This window comes from Diospyros lotus, chromosome 4 (genome assembly GCF_014633365.1).
Source record: "Diospyros lotus cultivar Yz01 chromosome 4, ASM1463336v1, whole genome shotgun sequence".
NCBI lineage: Eukaryota > Viridiplantae > Streptophyta > Magnoliopsida > Ericales > Ebenaceae > Diospyros > Diospyros lotus.
The window spans coordinates 31,394,892-31,414,905 of NC_068341.1; the positions used below are offsets into that span (position 1 = coordinate 31,394,892).

Here is a 20,014-nt window from a genome sequence, read left to right on the forward strand (position 1 = left end):
ACATGAACAAATGAATTTTTGGGGTTAGAACTACTCACCTTTGACGAAATCCAAAGTACCTCAAAAAGCGCGCATTGTCTCGATTTGTGTGCCCGATCTCGTTTTTCATGCCAACCTCAAAAGTTGCACCACACACACTCAACCCTAGCCTCAAAGCACCCTAAACATAATTTAAATATCATAAATCTGATTTATCTCATAATTTCCTTATTTTCCTCAATTTTTCTCTTATTTTTGCCTCTAAAAATCCAAATAAATCCTCCTCCAAAGCTATTTTCTCCAATCTTTCTTCACAACAAATCATAAGAAGCTATGAACTTAAAAAGAAAAATACTGGACTTACTCGGATGGTGCGTTTTCATGCAAAACGAGGCTCTTTGATGCTAAAATCGAGAGAACGAAAATCCCAACTTCAAAACTAATTGCACAGGGACCGAGAACATAATTTTCCAGGATTTATGGAAAATTTTCCAAATTTTTTTGACTTGGAACGCGCCTCCACGCGCCGCAAGTAGGGAAGCGAGTGAGACTGGCGCATGACCTTCACGCGCCGGTCGTCTTCTCCGGCGCTGGTTAGTCGGCAATGCTAGTTTTCTCTACCTCAATGAAGCCCAGGTCCACTCGATCCTAATGGTGCTTCTTGCTGCTCAAAACGATGGCCGGAAGGCCCTCAATCGGAGGCTTGAAGCCTCGACTAGCGGACCGCCTAGGTTTCCGGCGAGCTTCGATTTCTCCTTCAAATCGCCACCAAAATGCTTGAAATTCCCCTGAAATGATCGTTAGGCCATGGGAAACAAAAGCCCCATGCTTTGAACTCCAAATTTGTTCGATATAGTGGCCGATTTGAAGCTCAATGCTCTGAAATTTCGTTACTTCGAGCTCCTATTTATAGGCAAAACCGAAGCTTCAACCGCCCTTGGCCACTCAATCCAAGCCCTTAGGCGTTTGGCCCTGCCCTAGATAGACCTAAATGCTTCCTCCCTTTACTAAAAAGTGATTTACAGAGCCTCGACCAAGCGATCAAACTTTCTGGTCGGCTCTTGCTCAAAATCCGGCCATGTCAGAGGTTGATGTTGGCCCAAACTTGGTCGCAAGCGCTCCCCTAAAGTAACCTCGCCATCCCTCATGCCTTCCCCATGGAAGAAACGGCCGGTTGGCGACCTCCCATGTGTTGGTCGAATTCCATGGCTGCCATTTTTGCTTATTTGCATTTTGGCCCTCCAGATTTTGGTATTCTCACTTTGGCCATTTTCCACTTAGCCCCTAGACTTTTGATAACTTCCAATGAGTCCCTCAAGTTCCAATATTTCCATCTCTCCCTAGAAACTTTCATAAAAATGCTATTTTGACCCCCCTCGGATAACTTTGAAAAATTACACTTAGGCCTGAATTTCCATTTCGGCCCCAAATCCATCTGTTTCTTCCAAAACTCATTGAAGGGTTTGCTCTACTCGATGAATTGAAGCTTCCCTAGGCTTCCATTTTCATTCCGGGAGTCTCCTACGAATATTCGGTTTTACAGCCTATTCCATAACTGTATTTTTTGTTGTACCGAAAATTATTCCCGATCCAAATTCTTTCGATGCCATAAATCATATCTCGAAGTACTCGATATTGCCATCTCATTTTCTTTAGGCATCTCGACTCCAGGGTACTCCCTGCAGTCGATTTGATCAATTTCTCGGGCTATTCTGATACATATTTTCCTCAAATCTCATTTTTCTAATAAAATATTCATTTCTAATATAACCCAACATTCTCGGGTATTACAATTATGCATGCTAAACATCTGTTTGCATCGTTTAACACACCATCTTGGATTCTCACCCTCAAACAATTGCATCTCCAGTTTTGGCATAAAAAAATATGGCTGATTACGGACAATTGGGGTTTTTTTGTCTCCTCTCTAATGTATTTTCTACCATAATCTTTGGATTCATCTCAAACTCTGAGGATCCCACTAGCTGGTGGCTAGTTCCCTACTTGGGAAGTATCAGGTCAGATATCTTTCTAGGGGAAATTCAGGAGAGAGTCTTACCATGTGTTGGCTAGTAAACATTCTCATGAATTGTTGCATCTGATTAAGCATTTGGTCATGCAATTGGTTGTTCTGTTCTTGATTCTCCTCACACCACCTATGCATAGCTCCATCGATCCTTCTTTCTACAACTAATTCTACTGACGCTTCTAGAGTTCCCATTTGGATCTAAATATTCACCATGATTGTTGTTAGTTGTTGCAATTGGGATTCCATCTACTTCATTCTCATTCCATTGACTATTGTGGAGAATTCGTTGAAGGAAATCGTCATCCAGATCGCTACTCTGATACCAGAATGTCAAAAACAAAATTCTAACAATTTGTTCTCACTAGTTGTGATGAGAATTTGGAAGAATATGAGGGAGAATTAGAAGAAAAGATAATGAGGGAGAAGCATCGAGAGAATATGTGTATGTATATATATATATATATAAAGAAAGAGAGAGAGAGAGAGAGAGAGATGTTTAGGTGATAAAAAAAAATCTCAATTCTTATTCGATAATCTCAAATGAGTGTGATCAGTTGTTTTTATACTAATCCAACAAACCCATGTAGCGCCAACATTCTAGAAAGTACATCCACCTAAACCATTATTTAAGTACAAGAGTTTTCTGCACTAACTACCCTTTGGAACTACTCACTGCCTATAACTACTTTGAACAAGGTACTACTACTACCCATATTAGTAGTGAGTACATGACACCCAAGTCCAACGGAAGTTGTATATTAATAAAGTAGTGAATAAATCGTTCAAGTAATAAAGTAGTGAATAAGATATCATTTCCACATAGATTGTATATTAATTACCAAAATTTGTAACCCTATTATTATTTAAACTATTGAGAAAAGCTACAATTAAACTAAAACTAAATAAAAAAAACTAATTAATTTAATTTTGATGAATCAAGGAATAGCAAGAAAAATCAATATTAATTTATCACTATGATATTTTGAATTCACTTAAATCAATCTTATTTTATTTATTTAAGTGATAATCTAATTCTAATTATCTATGCAATAGTTGAATAACCCTAAAGTAATTGATATTCTCTCCCGAGTCATATTCAATTTAATTCCTCACAAGTCAAGTTTTACTTTCATTCCAACTATTTTCTTATCGATTTTTTTACCTAAGTTAAATCATAAAACTGTTCTTCTAATCTCATTCTATGACAATAAATCAATTAAATATTAGTCAGATATTTAATAACTTTAATAACAATAAGAAACTATTTACATAGATAAAGAAAATTAATTTAAATAAATATCAATTGTGAGCGATTCAAATTTCATCAAAATCCTAATAAATAAAATTAATTCATAACAGATTTAATAAAATTCATAAAAATAAATAAATAAAAAATTAATACTCCCTACTCAGATCTAGAATAGATACGGGTGCACGGGATCCTTCTGCTTAAGCCTCACTTACACAAGCCACGTTTGCTACCTTGCGTTCAGATGCTAGGGCTAAGCCCTGCGTGAAACGCCTTGTTGCCTATGTTCCTGTTGCATCTTGGCTTCCTTATGCCTTGCCTAAGAATTAATGGTAGCTGGGAAGAGCACCTGTCTTTGATCTAATTTGCCTATAATAACAGCTACCAGTCTAGCATTCAGATGGCACCTTTTGAGGCATTGTATGGCAGACCCTGTAGATCTCCACTGTGTTGGGCTAAGGTTGGTGACAGTTCCATATTACGGCCAAACATTGTGACAGAAACTATGGACAAGATCAAGTTGATAAAAGCTCGAATAAAGATCGCCCAGGATCATCAGAAGAGTTATGTGGACAGGAGGCGTCGGGACTTGGAATTTTCAGTTGGAGACCACATATTTCTTTGTGTCATGCCTATGAAGGGTATTCAATGTTTTGGGGTTTCAAGCAAGCTCAGTTCGCGTTACATGAGTCCATTCTAGATTTTAGAGCGTGTTGGGCCGTTAGCATACCGTTTAGCTTTGTCGTCGCAGTTAGCTCTCGTATATGACGTTTTTCATGTCTCTATGCTACGCAAATGTATCGCGGATCCTAGTCAAGTTATAAACTATCATCCCCTCCAAGTGGAAGAGAATGCCTCATACATGGAATTGCCGGTTTGTATTGTAGACAGAAAGGAGAAAGTGTTTAGAAATCACTATATTCCCTATGTGAAAATCCAGTGGCAGCGACACGGCCCTAAAGAAACTACATGGGAATTAGAGGAAGAGATGTGGCGTGATCATCCACAACTATTCGAGTAACGACCCATTATTTGGTTTATGCCATTTAATATCTATTTCAGTTTGGTGAAAATATATATATAATTTTTGTTTCATTTATTGAAATGGATAGAAAAAGGAAATGGCAAAGTTGTGAAATAGTGCAAGAGCAAGGGCAAAATAGGGAGAATTGAGGGGTATATAAGCAAGCTTGTTTCCAATCTCTTCACTCTCGTTCTTCTCTTCTTCTTGCCTTCTTCAAGTTCCATCTTCTTTGAATTTAAGTTCCAAGAAGAGATTTGGTGGAGCAAATTAAAGGGTTTTTGTTTGGTATTGGTGGCTTAGCTTGAGCATCTTTTTCTTCTCCACTTAAAGCACCCATTGAAGCAAAGGCAAGCTCCTTCTTGTTCTTCTTCCTTTCTTTTTTTTGTTGGATGCAAGTTCTCTCCCTTCTTTTCTTCTAAATGCAAGTTCCAATCATCTCTTTCACTTCTAAGCTCATGAATGTAAGAATCTTAAGGATGCTCCATAAGTAAATCTCTTTGTTTTGCAAAATGAGGGTTTTCTTGTATCTATGTAGAGTAATTTGTAAATCACTCTTTTTCTTTGTTTGATCTTGTTAAATTCCATTGGAGCTTCAAATAGGGTGTGTTTCACCCTATAATCCTCAAGGAATGATGTATTTATTGGTTAGGGTTTGGATTGGGCAAGAAATGTGATGTATTTTGCAAGAATGGTGAGGTTTGAGACGAACCATGGTCTTACCGTGGCATGCTTGTCGCGGCAGACCCATGAGCCCCAATGACCCATTCCTACCGTGGCATGCATTCCGTGATAGGATCATGAGCTTCAGATTTTGTGCATGTTGTACACTTTGAGTCATAACTTTTTATGCTAATATCGGAATTAAGATCCATTTAAAGCATTGTAAATTACACTCGAAAGGCTTCATTTTGGTATGGAATCCAACCCATTTGGCCAACACTGGAGCGGTCTATTGTTGTGAGCTTTGAAGGGCTCAATTCTCCCTTTTAATTGTTGTGGAATGAAGCTAGGTTGTATGGGTAGGTTCTCACAGAGGTTGCTATGGCTAAGAGTATTTGAGTATTTTTCCTTTTATTTCCAGTTCATGGTCAGTTCATATGCATGGAAAAGCTTGGGATATGCATTGGGGAATAAATGTGACTTGAGTGCTTGTCACACGACTATGATAATTGCTTACTAGTTGTTAAGCACAAACATTTGCATTTGGAGTGTGATTTACTAGTTGGGCGAGGCTTGGCAAGATGCTTGGCTTATGGGGGCTTTGTATCCTATCCTATCTAGTCTACTACGCCACCCCCTTATTTGTTGCATTTGCATGAGTCATGCTCGCTAGTATTGAGATACAACTGTACGGTGTCGGGTTTTTCAAATTGAGTTATTTAAGGACGCTCCGGCGTGCCTAGCTTTTTATTTTGGTCGCTTATGCAAGCCAAATGGTGTGATCACTCCCACCCAGGCGAGCTTCGACTCATAGTACAGGTATAATCTGCCTTTAAGGCAGTAGTAGTTTGTGATAAGGACTTAGGTGCTAGTGCATTCTTTATTTGGGTCCCAAGATCTTGTATATGTGCATTGTTACTTATTGTAACGCCCTGTTTTCCCAAAATACGTATTACCTCGAGATTTCGGGAATATTTTTTTTTTCAATATCATACACACATCATAAACCTCTCGATATACATACCTTTATTATAATCATTTCCCGACAATCCCGATTGTACCTTCTCAGCATATCAAAATTTAAAAATTAATAGACTAAGACAGGTATTATCAATCACATCAGTGGAAGCAAGATCGAAACCTAAATGATATATAACTAATAATTCCTTTCACAGTTAAATGACCAAATCGATGTTTCACATGAAAATATCAAAATATTACATAACTTTTGGACATCGTAATCATAAACAAAAACCTACGAAAACTAAACATAGCAGCTACATCTTGACGATATCCTTTCCCTGAGCGCCACTGCTTTCACCTGGAACGTTTGAATATTCCAAGGATATAGTCCAAATTAGATGCTGAATCATCTAAGTGAGAGTTCAAAAATATTTTCATGAAGATATGCAAAATCATATATAAAACCGACAAATCCTGACATGCCCCAGCCTAAGAGAACCCCACATAGCACTTAGCCCTAACTGAGGAAAATGCAATCTCTCTAAAGGCGACACGACCACATCGACCCATTGGCAAACACAATCCTGCTTAAGAGGGACAACCTCAACATATGAACCCGGGAATCACCCCATTGTCATTGTTAGGCATTGCGCTCCTACTCAAAAGCGTTCCCAAAACCCAATGCAACCCTAACCCCAAGAGTGTCACATCAGTACTATTCCCAGAATCAATGACACCTCGGTATTAATGCTATTGCTCAAAGGAACCTGGGGTGGTGTCCACTCTTAGCCCCACCACTTGAGTACCATAGGGTGAAGTCCATCTCAGCCCCGTCCCAAGTGGGTCACATAGCATTAACCCTTGGCACGTATCCCGAGTGCTGACACTCGAGGGCTACGTCACAGGTTAACAACCCACGTCTCACATGGACAACACATAACATGCCAATGCCGAAAATCATAACATGCATGACATAAAATCAACATTTCAATATATGCAATTTACCGTACGAAATTCAATGCATGTGTAAATAATTGTTTAGACGAACCATTGCATGAAACCAGTTGCTCACGATAAATCAAAGTGATCAAAGTAACAAGAATATGCACAAGAATTGGTTTGAACAACTCAAGCTTTTTCGGTAGAACCACTCACCTTTAAATGTAATTCAAATTTTTCTTGAAAAACGCGATATGCCTCAATTTGCGTGCCCACCTCGAACTTCGCACGAGTCACTTCACCTCAAGCCACAAGGTACCCTAATCATCCAATAACCATCAAAATATAATTTTCTCCTTAATTTTCTCATATTTTCTCATTTTCTACTTTTTTTTTTATCACTAATAATCCAAAATAATTATCTACACAACCATTTTCTCAAATATTTTTACATAACTATACATAAAATAATTTACCAAGAATTTTGAAAAAAAAAATCAGAAAATACCTATGTGGCACGCGCCCCCACACGCCTAGGCGCATCTCTGCGAGTGAAGACCGCACTGCACGCGCATCATCTTCTCCAGTGAGCAGCTCACCGGCCGGGGCCGGAATTCTTCCCCGATCACACCACCTGAAAGCCTTCTTCAATTCGATCACGATGGCACCCTTGGGAGCCCGAAACAACCACCGGAGGGCCTCTAAATCGAGCAAAATCAGGCTTGGTCCGAGCATCGCCCGCGACTTTCCGGCGACCCTCGAAACCCCTTCAAACCACCTCGAAAATTCACCAAACTTTCTAGAAACGCTCATCTCGCCTCAAGGATCAAAATCCCCTTATTGGCTTCCCTCGATTCACCCTCAAAACAGAGCAATTTGATGCTCCAAATTCAGCCAAAACCCTTGGCTATTTATAGGCCAAAATCCACCCCCACGTGGCCAATTTTCGGCTATGCCTTCTCCCATACGCCTCCTAGACTACCCTTGGCCAAATCCTTGACTAGATTTGCTGCCCAAATCTCCAGATTTTTTGACTACAAATCGCGGCTAGATCTGCCATTTCTGAGCAAATTTTTTGAAAATTACAATTTAGCCCTCTTGAAATTTTCTTTTGCATTTTGGTCCTTATCCTCAAGCCCCTGATCTTCCCAGCACCATCACTATGACCCTCAAGATTAGTAATTCTCATTTCTCCCTTGAAACTTTCAAAAAATTACCATTTTAACCTCTCTCGGGCAAATTTAGAAAATTGCACTTAGGGCCGATTGATCGTTTTGACCTTAAATCCACTCAATTCAATTTGGAATCACTTAAGGGTTGTTCTATACATAAAATACTAGTCCTTGACATGCTCCATTGACTTTTTGGACGTCTCCTACATCGATTTAGTTTTCTCAGCCCGGTCGATAGCTGTACCGAAAATTGTTCCCGATCCAATTTCTTTCATTACCAAAAATCATAATTTATTTTACTCGATGATACTATACCATTTTCTTAATTATCTAGGGTCCGAGCCACTTCCTTCGATCGATCCCGTGATCTATTTTACTATTAAACCCACTTTTCGGTATTTTAAACTTGCCCAAATTACGCGATGACCTCACACTGATATGGGGTATTACACTTATGCAATTTGTACCTGTGATAGTTTATGAGATTGCATAGCATGTTATGCATGAGTTTTGATTTGTTATGCGTTTGAGATGTAGGGTTACTCTTAACACCTACTTTATCCATCATTCCTTTTTTTATGAGCTTGCTGAATCATTTGGACTCAGCTTGTTTTCTCTTCATTCCAGGTAAAGGCAAGGACCCAGTTGTGGGCGAGTCTAGTGGGTCCCAGCTTCTGGGTTAGACGGTGTACAGGGCTATGCAGACCTAGCCGTTGTTAACCTGGGGGTTTATTTTTATGCATTTTGTCGCTTCCAGATTGCATTTTAATTCAGTCTATTGGGTCTGTATGGATTATGCTTTATTTTGTGGCCGGTGTGCTAGTGTTGTATGTTATGCGTGCCTGAGCTACGTAAGCCTAGAGATCAGTTATTGTGTAGCAAGTTGAGGTTTTGTTATATATGCCAGGATGGCAAGTTTTCTCTTGGTATTTATCAGTGGCATGCAGGGTAGGTTTTTCTAGATCAGGTTGTCTCTATTTTAGTAGGGCACTCGTTCTGGTTCTTTGGGGACCTGGGTGGGGGCTTTACACAAGTTGTGTATGGTGTATGTATTTATGGCTTTCGCTGTACATGTCTATTGTGCAAAAATTTTAAATTTACCTATACCGTCGTGCGTATCTTCCAACATGAACTATGCTTAACTCATTACCCCTGATAAATTTGTTAAGGTGTGCAATTAATTTAAAATTATATAGTTCGATAGTATAATTGAAACAACAAAAAGTTTAATGATATAATTTACTTGAAATTGCATAATTTAAAGATGTAATTAAAATAATAAAAAATTTAAATGTTTAAATGAAAAAAATATATAATTACAAGAGTTAAAATATATATTTAGCCAAATGAGTGTGATGACAAGTTTGGTAGAAAGAAAATTTCTTTTAGGAGGCGTTTGGTATGAGAGAAGTTTTTAAATTCCTAGAATTCATGATTTTTGGGAATGTTCTTGGAAATTTTTGATTTCCAGGATTTATACAATTCTATGTTTAGTTAGATTTAAATATTCCCAGTAATGTTGAGTATTTTTTTTGAAAATCTTACATTCCTATGTTTGGTTTAAATATAATATTCTTGAAAATTCGTGTTTTTTTTTCAAAATTATCTTATTTGAATTTTTGTCTAAAAATGATAAATTACTTCTACTATATAAAATATTGAGACCCACAACATATTTAGGAAGTCAAAAAAAGTTATTTCTTTCGCTCATTATGTATATATATAATATATATTTATATAATTATAATATATATAAAATATATTTGTATGAGGTTATAAAAAGATAAGATGTGTTTTAGTTTTTTTCTTTGTTAAAAATATTCTCAAGTTCATAGAAAACTGGGATTCCCAACTCCTTCCTGAAAATCTTTTTGTTAGTAAGTTGCTTAAAAATTATTTTTGAAAATTCTATTTTTTAGAATTCTTTTTATGAAAAAATTATATCAAATGGGAATATAAATTCCCAATCTAATATTTTCAGCAATCTTAAAATATTTATTATACCAAACGCCCCTTAAGTATTCCACCGTTACCCTAATATTATCCATAAATCATTGTAACTAAAATTATATAATATTAGCCATATCATGTACAAATAGTATTATTTTATGCTAATAATAAATTAATTAATATTTTTAAAACACGACATCACTTTATATAACAATAGAATACTTGCTTTACTGTTATTATTTTAAATTTATGTTTTCATTTCTTAAATAAAAATAAGACGGTGACTTTTATATGTAATTAAAATTAAAAAGTTTAATAACAACAATAGAATAAATTTCTCATTTAATTCTATATGACGGTGACTTTTATATGTAACTAAAACTAAAAAGTTTAATAACAACAATAGAATAAATTTCTCATTTAATTCTTTGTTTATTTTTTACACTCATTAAAGATGTAACTTTTTATATTCAAGAATTAACTTTATTTGATGAACAATCTTGTAAATAAGTTATATTTTCACAATAATCTAACATTCAAGAATTGTAGTTTTGTGACGGCAGAGATTAGAAAAATAAAACACCGCAGCAGAGAGAGAGAGAGAGAGAGAGAGAGAGAGAGAGATGAGTAGCGGATCATTTGCAAGTTCTTTGACACGAGTCCTCTCTCTATGCCCTTCAAAGCCCAAAACCACAAAGCCCCCTTTCTGTCTCAGTCTCAGAACATCTCCATTCGCTTCAATGTCTTCGTATAATGAGCAACTCGCCGCTGCCAAGAAAGCTGCTTCTCTCGCTGCTCGACTTTGCCAGGCACTCTCTCTCTCTCTCTCTCATATATATATATCCCTAATTGGAACATATCCCAGAACCTAAAGTTCACTTTTGAGAAATACCCATGTACTTTTCAAATCTGGTTTATTAATTAGAGTTGCAATCATCTCATTCTCTGAGATTTCCTTGACTAGAGGTGGGTATACTAGGTCTGAAGCTAGTAGCTTAATGAATGAGCTAATCTCTAAGTATCTGTTTCATTAGGGCGAGTTTTGCACCGCTTTAAATGAATTTCGTGTTACTAGCGAGCCAAATATATCTGCATTTGCTGACTAATGCCAAACATTGTTTTACGTCTCTCCATTCAAAGCGTTCATTTATGTTTGGATTGTCTCCAAAAGGATTTTTGTTGGTTAAAGCCAAAACCTGCTGTGCTATGAAATCTTTGCTGATAGAAGCTGGGATGAAGTTTCAGAACTAACTTATGTAATAACAAGTTTTGTGGGGGAGATGGTTTCGGGCACATAATGCATAGTGATTCTAGCCTTTGGGTAAGTTATGCATTAAATAAGCGATATATATACACCAGGCAAAAGTCTTTGCATTTATTCTTGAATTCTAGATTGTAACTGTTGGTAATTCGGAGCCATTTGTTACTATCCAAAGAGATTTTCAAAATAATTGCAAGGAGAGGGGGGGGGGGGGGCTAGGAGGAATAGATCTTTGAGTTCTAGGACTGATAATCATCGAGGAGATTCTCAATGATGAATGGGAGATCTAGACTAGAATAACTAATGGAGGTTTCTTTGTCTTTGGGGTATGATAAAGCCTTTACAATGCTGTTTGCCAACTTCACCATCATTTTCTTCTCATTCTTCTTGTTTTTGGCAATTGATTTCTTTAATGAAGTTGAAAGGTGGTTTGTTGAGGTTTGCCTAGAGTTTTTTGATTAGAAGATCAGTGCAGCGTTGATGGTTCTTGGCTAGAAGTTATTAGACAGTTAGGGTTTCTTAAGCCAAAGTATAATTAATGTAAACTTTGGGGGTCTAACTATAAATACCCTATAGTTATTAGTTATATGGGGGGTTCCGCCTCCTTTATAAATAAGAGGGCAAGGCGGTAGTCTAGGATATCTTCTCTCTTGTCAAGTTCTCGTTTACTATTGTGAGTATTTTTGTTCTAGAAAAAGTGAGGATTGTGTATTGAGTTCTTAGACTTTCTTGGAGTGAACAAGGGTTGTACTTGAGCGATAGGATTGAGAGAGGGCTTGGGTTTTGTACTGATCAGTTTCTTCTCAATAAAAGCTGCTTGATTGGGGTGTTAGACTGCAGGATGTAGAGCCAATTGCCTTGAACCAGAATAAATCTGTTGTCTCCTTTATGGTTTGATCTTTTCAATTCTGCTTATTTTATTTTCTGTTGTTCATGTTTTCTGTTCTTACATTTACACTGCATCCGAGAGTGTTGGAGAGGGTTTATGTGAGGGTTTTCTTGCTTAAGGGTATAATCTAAGAGTCCTAAGGTTAACAATTTGGTATCAGAGCCTCCCCTAGGATCAATAACTGCTTTCTTGCAAGGTTTCTTTATATTTCTTGTTGATTTAATCTACCTATTGTCTTCGGCCATGGCTACAACGAGATATGATGTAGAGAAATTCATTGGCCATAATGATTTTGGCCTTTGGAGGATTAAAATGAAAGCTTTGCTAGGGAACTTAGGATTGAAATCAGCCTTAGAAGAGGAAGAAAAATTACCTAAAACCCTCTTGGCAGAACAAAAACAAGAAAGGTTAAAACAGAAGGAGGAAATAGATGAGAAGGCCTATAACATGCTGATTCTTAGCCTTGGTGATAAGGTTTTAAGAGAAGTATCCAAGATGACCACCGTCCTATCCCTATGGAATAGGTTAGAGACTCTATATCTAACCAAGACCTTTTCTACTCAGTCGTTCTTGAAAACCCGCTTCTCCTCATTTAGAATGGGAGAAGGTTAGAAATTGCATGACCATATTGATGATTTTATAAAGCTGTGTTTGGACCTAGAGAACATAGATATTAAGTATGATGATGAGGACAAGGCCCTCGTCCTCTTGCATTCTTTGCCTAAGACCTATGAGACCTTTGTTGACATACTAAAGCATGGTAGGGAAAACCTTTCATTAGATGATGTAATTGGAGCTTTAAACTCCAAGGAATTGCAACAAAAAGTAGAGCTAAATAGTTCTCTTGGAGATGCCCTAGTAGCTAGGTCTAGGCCAGAAAAGGGGGATCAAAGAAATAGGGGTAGGGGAAGATCTAAGTCTAAAAATAGTAGGAGATCTGTTAGGTGTTTCTTGTGTCATGAAGAGGGCCATATTAAGAGGAATTGCCCAAACAAGAAAAAGGAATCCCAAGAGAAAACCAGCCCCAGATGCTCTAGCACCATGTGTGGTTTTGGCTATGAGAGTACGGATGCGCTATAGTTTTTCTAGGTATGCAGTAAAATTAGCATAGGTCCTAGGGTTAGGGTGTACTTCTCATAAGAAATGGGTATTTACCCATAGAGACATGGTGGAGGGGGAAATGGTTTGTCTAGGCATCAATCTAAGGCCAAGATAATTGGAGATGTGAGAATAGGAAGCATGGTGGAGCTGTTCCAGAATATTAGAAGCTGTAAAATATGTCCCTGTTTTAATAGAAAGCCTAATGTCCTTAGGAATAATTAGATAGTGAGAATTGGAGTCCTAAGAAGTTGCAAGGATCTCTTAGAGAGATGGTAGCAACCCTCAAGAATGGAGGTTATGTGGTGCATGCTTGCATTTATATGTGGATAAGCTGCAGCTATTAAAGGATAGCCTATGATAAGGTTAGGCTGTGTCATTTGTTGAGGATGGCTCACAATGGTGAGAAAGGACTGGGAAAGGTATCTAAGGCTAGGGATATTAGGGGAGGGGAAAATTTACAGGTGTATAGGAATAGAATCCATGTAGTTTTGACTAGGTCTCCAGATGTAGAAGTCTCCAAAATCAGTAAATCCCATTAGAAATAAGTTTCTAGGATGTTTTGGGAACCTATCTAGGCCCTGTCTCATGGTGGAGCTAGGTGAGGTGAACCTAGTGGTGATGGTGTGTTCCTAAGGAATTCCCAAGCGCATATGAGCTTGCTGGAATTTAGGAAGCTTGCTGGAAATTGCTTCTGGTGTGAAAGGTTAGGTGTAGTAGAGTTGTGGAATAGCTATGCCTAGGTCTTTCAAAAGCTAGGGTTCGTACCTATGAGGGAAAACTCTAATAATAAGACATGGAATTAGTTGATTCCAAGGCCAAGGGATGAAATTTGGAATCCTGGCCAGCAAGGAGAATCCTTTGGGATATCCGAAACTAACCTATGAACCAGGGTATAGCAATAGGGAAATCCGGAAAATGTTTCGGTCATATTCATTGTGTAAGCTCGGGCTAGATTGTGAGAGGGAGGAAGCTAGTGTTTGAGATAGCTTTGGCTCTTGCAGTGAGGGTCCTTGTGAACAGTGAGGAGAAATGGTGTGTGCAAGTGTGTCCTTGTATGGTGTAGCCATTATTAATCAAAAGTTCAGATTAAGCAAGGAAAGGGAAGGAGAATCATCTTGTAGGAAATGAGCAAGGGAATAGAAGGTATAGAGTGCTGCCTAGGATGGGTAGTGATAGGTCTTAAGTTAGGTTCCAGTGAGGTATGGAAATTTGAGTTTATAAGATACTTATGCACTGCCTTGAGTGCTAAGGATAGGCTGGAATATAGAGTCCCTTGTATAAGAAAGAGGGCTGCACTCATGTCCAAATGAATGACATGGAGCCATGTAAATTTGGGGAGAATGTTGGACTTAGGTGGAAGATCCCTTAGATTAAATGGGTAGAGTGCTGTGTAGGTATCGCAAACAGCTAATTATCCATGAGGAAACTAAGGGAAAAGTAATCTTATAGTGTAGCCAAGGGATAATAAGCTAGAGGGAAAGGTAAGCAAGGTTTGGTTGCTTAGAAGGTCTCTCTAGGTGTGATTATATTTCCCTCGGTAAGATATAAGATTGTGATAGTCCAAGGGGTAAATTGAGTGCATGAGGAAGCTGTGTCAATTTCAATGGTATGCCTAGGAAAAGTAAGGCAGCTCAAATGATAGTTATCCAATGGGAATCTCAAGGTGTAGCTGAGGTTGTAGTTTAGTATTTGAGATTGTTGGAAGGAGGAGAAGCTGGAAAGATAAGGCATAGAGGTTGGAATAGGAATAGGACAGCTCATGGTAGCCTAGGAATACCCAAATCTTAAGCATACCTTTGTTAAGCTGGAAATAGAGGTCGAGCAGTTTTCTGAGTTTTTTTTTTTTTTTTTTCCAAGCAGGCATAAGAAGGAAAGTCAGTGGTAAAGCCTAATAGGACCGGTTTTGGGGAGCTAGGAATAAAATCTAGCAGTGGAAAGGCCAATCCGGGTGAGGTTCACTGTTGATGTGATGCTATGTAAAAGTTTGGACACTTTGGGATTAATGACTATCATCATGTATGGATTTGGTTTATGGTGGAGTGTGCCTAGCTGGAAATTATGCATTTAGGGTGTATATGTTGCATTTTGTATGCAGCAGGAACCCTAAAATATAGTCTAGGTAGGAGGAGTTGAAACAACCAATGGGCAGTCCATTTGGCTTAGTATTTAGTCCCACCATGGAGTATATCAATCATATTGATATTAGGAAAAGTTATTCATTAGGAAAGCCCTTGAGGAGGATAATATCTAATAAGAGTTGCAGGTTTAGTTATTGTAGTTGGAATTTTATCCAAAGGTGGTCCATTGTTATGTTTTACAGCATTGATTTATTTTTTCTTTGATGAGTTCGTGTTTGATTTGATCAGGTTTGTTGTCCATCACTCATATGGACAGCAGGATTTTTGGCTATCGGGTGAAGAACTCAAGGCAAATGATGGAGATTTGTTGAGGTTTGCCTAGAGTTTTCTGATTAGAAGATCAGTGTAGCATTGATGGTTCTCGGCTGGAAGTTATTAGACAATTAGGGTTTCTTAAGCCAAAGTGTAATTAATGTAAACTTTGGGGGTCTAATTGTAAATACCCTATAGTTATTAGTTATATGGGGGGTTTCGCCTCCTCTATAAATAAGAGGGCAAGGCGGCAGTCTAGGATATCTTCTCTCTTGTCAAGTTCTCGGTTACTATTGTGAGTATTTTTGTTCCAGAGAAAGTGAGGCTTGTGTATTGAGTTCTTGGGCTTTTTTAGAGTGAACAAGGGTTGTACTTGAGCGATAGGATTGAGAGAGGGCTTGGGTTTTGTATTGATCAGTTTCTTCTCAATAAAAGCTGCTCGATTGGGGTGTTGGACTGCTGGATGTATAGCTAATTAAATTGGCTTGAACTAAGATAAATCTGCTTTTTCCTTTATGGTTTGATCTTTTTAATTTTGCTTATTTTCTTTTCTGTTGTTCATGTTTTCTGTTCTTACATTTACACTGCATTCGAGAGTGTTAGGGAGGGTTTATGTGAGGGTTTTCTCGTCTAAAGGGGTGTTTGTTAATCAAGATAAGAAGGAGAAAATGTCAGATATGGGAAGCATTTCGGATGTTTGGTCTTTCCAACGTGTTTGTTAAGCTTATCTGATCATTTCCGGAAAAGTCCTCACGTGACCTTTTATCTCCCCCTTTTAAGATAAATTTATCCGACCTCTCCCCTTGGATAAATTTATCTGGCTCTTTCAAGATAAGGCTCAATTACTTATATGCCTCTTGTAGAATAGTTAATGCCATTGTAGAATAGTTAATGCCATTTAATGCATTTTAAAGATTTAAATTTATTAAAAAAACTTATTTATTTAAGTCTTATAATTATTATTTAATACATTTTAAAATTGTTATATGTTTTGACAATTTTTAAAATTTAAATGACATTATTCATTTCATTGATTTTTAAAATTTAAATTTCTCTCTCTATATATTTTATTAACTAATATAATTCCTTTCACCATTTTTAAATTATTTTATTTAATTTTATATTTTATTATCTATTATGAAAATATGTTTTGGCCATTTTTAATTATCTAGGTGGAATTATTGTAATTCTAACAATAATTATTTCTACTTTTTAACTCCTTTTAAATTTATTTTTGAACATGAATTTAGAAAATAAAATATTATTTTTAATTTTATTTTTTTGACAATTCATATTAATCATAAAATAGTATTTTAATATTAAATTTGGTAATAGGGATATTTTGATAAAAAAACTCTTATTTTGGTGCTTATCATATGTATTAACAAACACATAAAAAGAAAAAAAAAATACAATTATCAGTGGATTCCAAAAAATTTAACAAACATTCTGATAGAAATCTTGGAATACTTTCCAGCCTTATATTAATCATTCTATATCTTGATCCAGAATAGATTCCAACCTTATCTTGATACTTCTTATTTTGCTCATTTTAACAAACGCCCCCTAAGGGTATAATCTAAAAGTCCTAAGGTTAACATGGTTTAGATCTTTGATTTGATTGTTCTGAGATGAAGTTTTTCTTCAAGCAAAGTATTTTGGCGAAGAGAGAAAAGTGATGATATAGAGAAGATAGCTCCTTTATAGTTTGGTTGGAGTTTGTATCATTAAGAGTGGTAGTACAAATGATCATAGGAGAGTGCTATTGTAGGGAAGGAGTTGAAGTTCCTTGCAATATAACTTTCTCTAATTTCCTGTTATTTGAGACCCAATTGTTATTTAGGTCGTCTCAAGGATGACAGATTTGTGGAGGGAAGACTTTTGCACTATAGAGATGGTTTCTTTGTAGAGGTTAAGTTAAAAACCCTAATTTTTCAAAGGTTGTGAAGATTCTAGATCTGACTTTTGAGTTGGATGGTTGTTGGTCAATGACTGTCGAAGTGTTGTTTATGCAGGGTCGTTTTTGCAAGTGGCTAGAGTCAGTAATAGGTTGCATGATTTATTCATGTCGGATATCAATGCCAATAGTATAATTGAAATATCTCCTCATGGGATTTCGATTCTTCTTCCTTAAAGTGCTATCTTGTGGTTGGTTAGAAGGTTTTGGTTTGGGAGTACCCAATGCTGATAGAGAGATGGGTAGACGATAAATGGCATGTTCCTTAAGGCACAAGAGTGTGTGACATTAATGGAATGTACTACCACTTTTACCTCCCTTCTGAAGCTAAGGTAGATAGAATGAGTCTTTAATGGTCTTTTGTAAACCAAAAACTTCATCTTGATAGATGGTCCACAACTAGAAATTGTAGAATAACAAATCATGAACTTAAAGATGTTTGGATTAGGATTCTGGGATAATAATGGTTTCAAGAAATTCTTGATCACTTGTAGGTTTTGTGGAGATTAATGAAGATTCTAAGAAGAAGAAGACCCATTTATTGGGTTAGAATGAAGGTTATTGATTAGTGAGAATCAAGCTTGGGGTTAGGTATGAGGGGATTGAGTTGCAAACTTGGCTAGAGATAGGGGCATGTCTAAAGTTTAGATACGTAAAAGATTTGGTAGCCAAATTGCAAGAAGTTTGTAGGTTGAATACACACAAGGAAAGTAGCACAACTGTGCTTGAGGATAGGGAGCTTGGGATGCCCTCCTAAAGGGTTGACTGCAAGGCTAAAGTCAAACACTCTTGTCTAGAGTATAGAAGACTCGAATCCTTTTCCTTTTGTGGGTTCATCTAAAAGATGAGGATTGCAATGTCAAGATTCAAGGGTTAAAGTAGTAAATATAGCTTACTTGTATTTTTCTTCTTGCATTTTTTCTTCTGATACAACTTGTACCTTTCAATTACAATTACAATTGAAAGGTTGATAGCCTATAAAAGGCAATCTATTGGAGGATGTGGATTCCTTATGAGAAATAATAGAATCTTTCCCTCTAAAATTCTCTCTCTATCCTTTTTCTCTCTCGTGGTTCTTTTTGTTTTCTCTCCCTCAACTTTGCTCATTCTCAATTTCTTCCTACATACCTAAAGAAACCCTAGATTAGGTCTAGGAACCTGACATTTGGTATCAGAGCAAGACGATTCTTGGAGGCTGTTCTCAAGAGGCAAAATTCCAAAGAAGTGATTTGTAGAGATGATAGAAGGCACTCAGATGAAACAATTGGAGGCAAGGCTGAACACTATGGAGTTCGGTTTTCACTAGACTCAAGAGGAGGAGAGTTAAGGCAGGATCGAGAATGCTACAACCATGGAGATCGTGTAGACATTGGAGAAAGTGCTAGACCTTCAATCTAACTGATAGGTTCTTCGGTAATTTGAAGAACGGAGAACGAGCGGGAAAGAAAGAGACGGAGAGAAGAGAATTTGGAGGGAAAAGGATAGAGGGAGAGAGAGAGAATTAGGATGGAAAAGATCAATGGAAAATCCTCACATTATCCCCATCCTCATTGGTATTCTCTTATTTGTGTGGGGCGGTTATTATAGTTTCTAGAAGAGCAGCTCAAGTGGCCATGTGCCCTTGGCTCTAATCTCCTACACATAGCCTCTAATCGTATACTCCCTCCTACTAATCATATACTGATTACAAGATTACCCCTGGCCTGTGATAGAAAGGAGTCCAGGAAAAGTTCTCTAGTTTTGGCCAAAGGCTGGATGGATTTTGGAACATGTTTTCAAGATGCCTCAGGCCAGCCTACCAGTGGATTATCCTCTAAGATCCACTGTAGATCTGATTCTAGTAGGAGTTGGAATGCTTCCTCATATTTTTGACTTATAGGAAGCTAAGGAACGACCTAAATTGGATTAGGTATTTTAGGTTAGGGGATCCTATCAAGCTCACCACCACAAACAATGCCAAGGCTAGAAATTTCGATTTTTGAAGGTGTTAAACGGAGGTGGTGGATTAGGAGATGAAAACAATTCTTCCAGTATTATAATGTGGCTGAGTGCTAGAAAGTTAACCTAGTAGCAACTTATCTCAATGATATGGCTAATACTTGGTATCAAGGATGGAATAGAATGAGAGCTGAACTTAATTGGATTGAATTTGTGGAGGACTTCTGTGATAGATTTGGTGAGAGATATATGGTCGATGTGATAGAGGAATTCAATAAATTGAAGTAGGAAGGTTCGGTGGTGGATCCGATTTGAAGAATTGAAGTCTTTGTTGCTTATTTCTCATCCAAATTTAAATGAGCCTTATTTTGTATCAAGTTTAATCAGTGGCTTAAATGAATAGCTGAGGCCAATAGTGAAAATGATGTAGATTGCAACCGTTAAGCAAGTTGCTGAGAAAGCTAGATTATAAGAGTTAGCGTTGGAAGCGATCTTTAGGAAGCATAAGGTTCA

The 20,014-nt window shown here is 37.3% G+C and overlaps 1 protein-coding gene across 1 annotated transcript in view; it reads left to right on the forward strand.

Annotated features, from left to right (window-relative positions):
• Positions 1–10,561: 10,561 nt before the first annotated feature.
• The window catches only part of LOC127799396 (SAL1 phosphatase-like), an 85,280-nt gene continuing 75,827 nt past the window's right edge, over positions 10,562–20,014 (forward strand). The window contains exon 1 of the mRNA XM_052333397.1: positions 10,562–10,774. Coding sequence (XP_052189357.1) covers positions 10,589–10,774 — 186 coding nt within the window. The 5' untranslated portion in view covers positions 10,562–10,588. The remainder of the gene's footprint in view (positions 10,775–20,014) is intronic.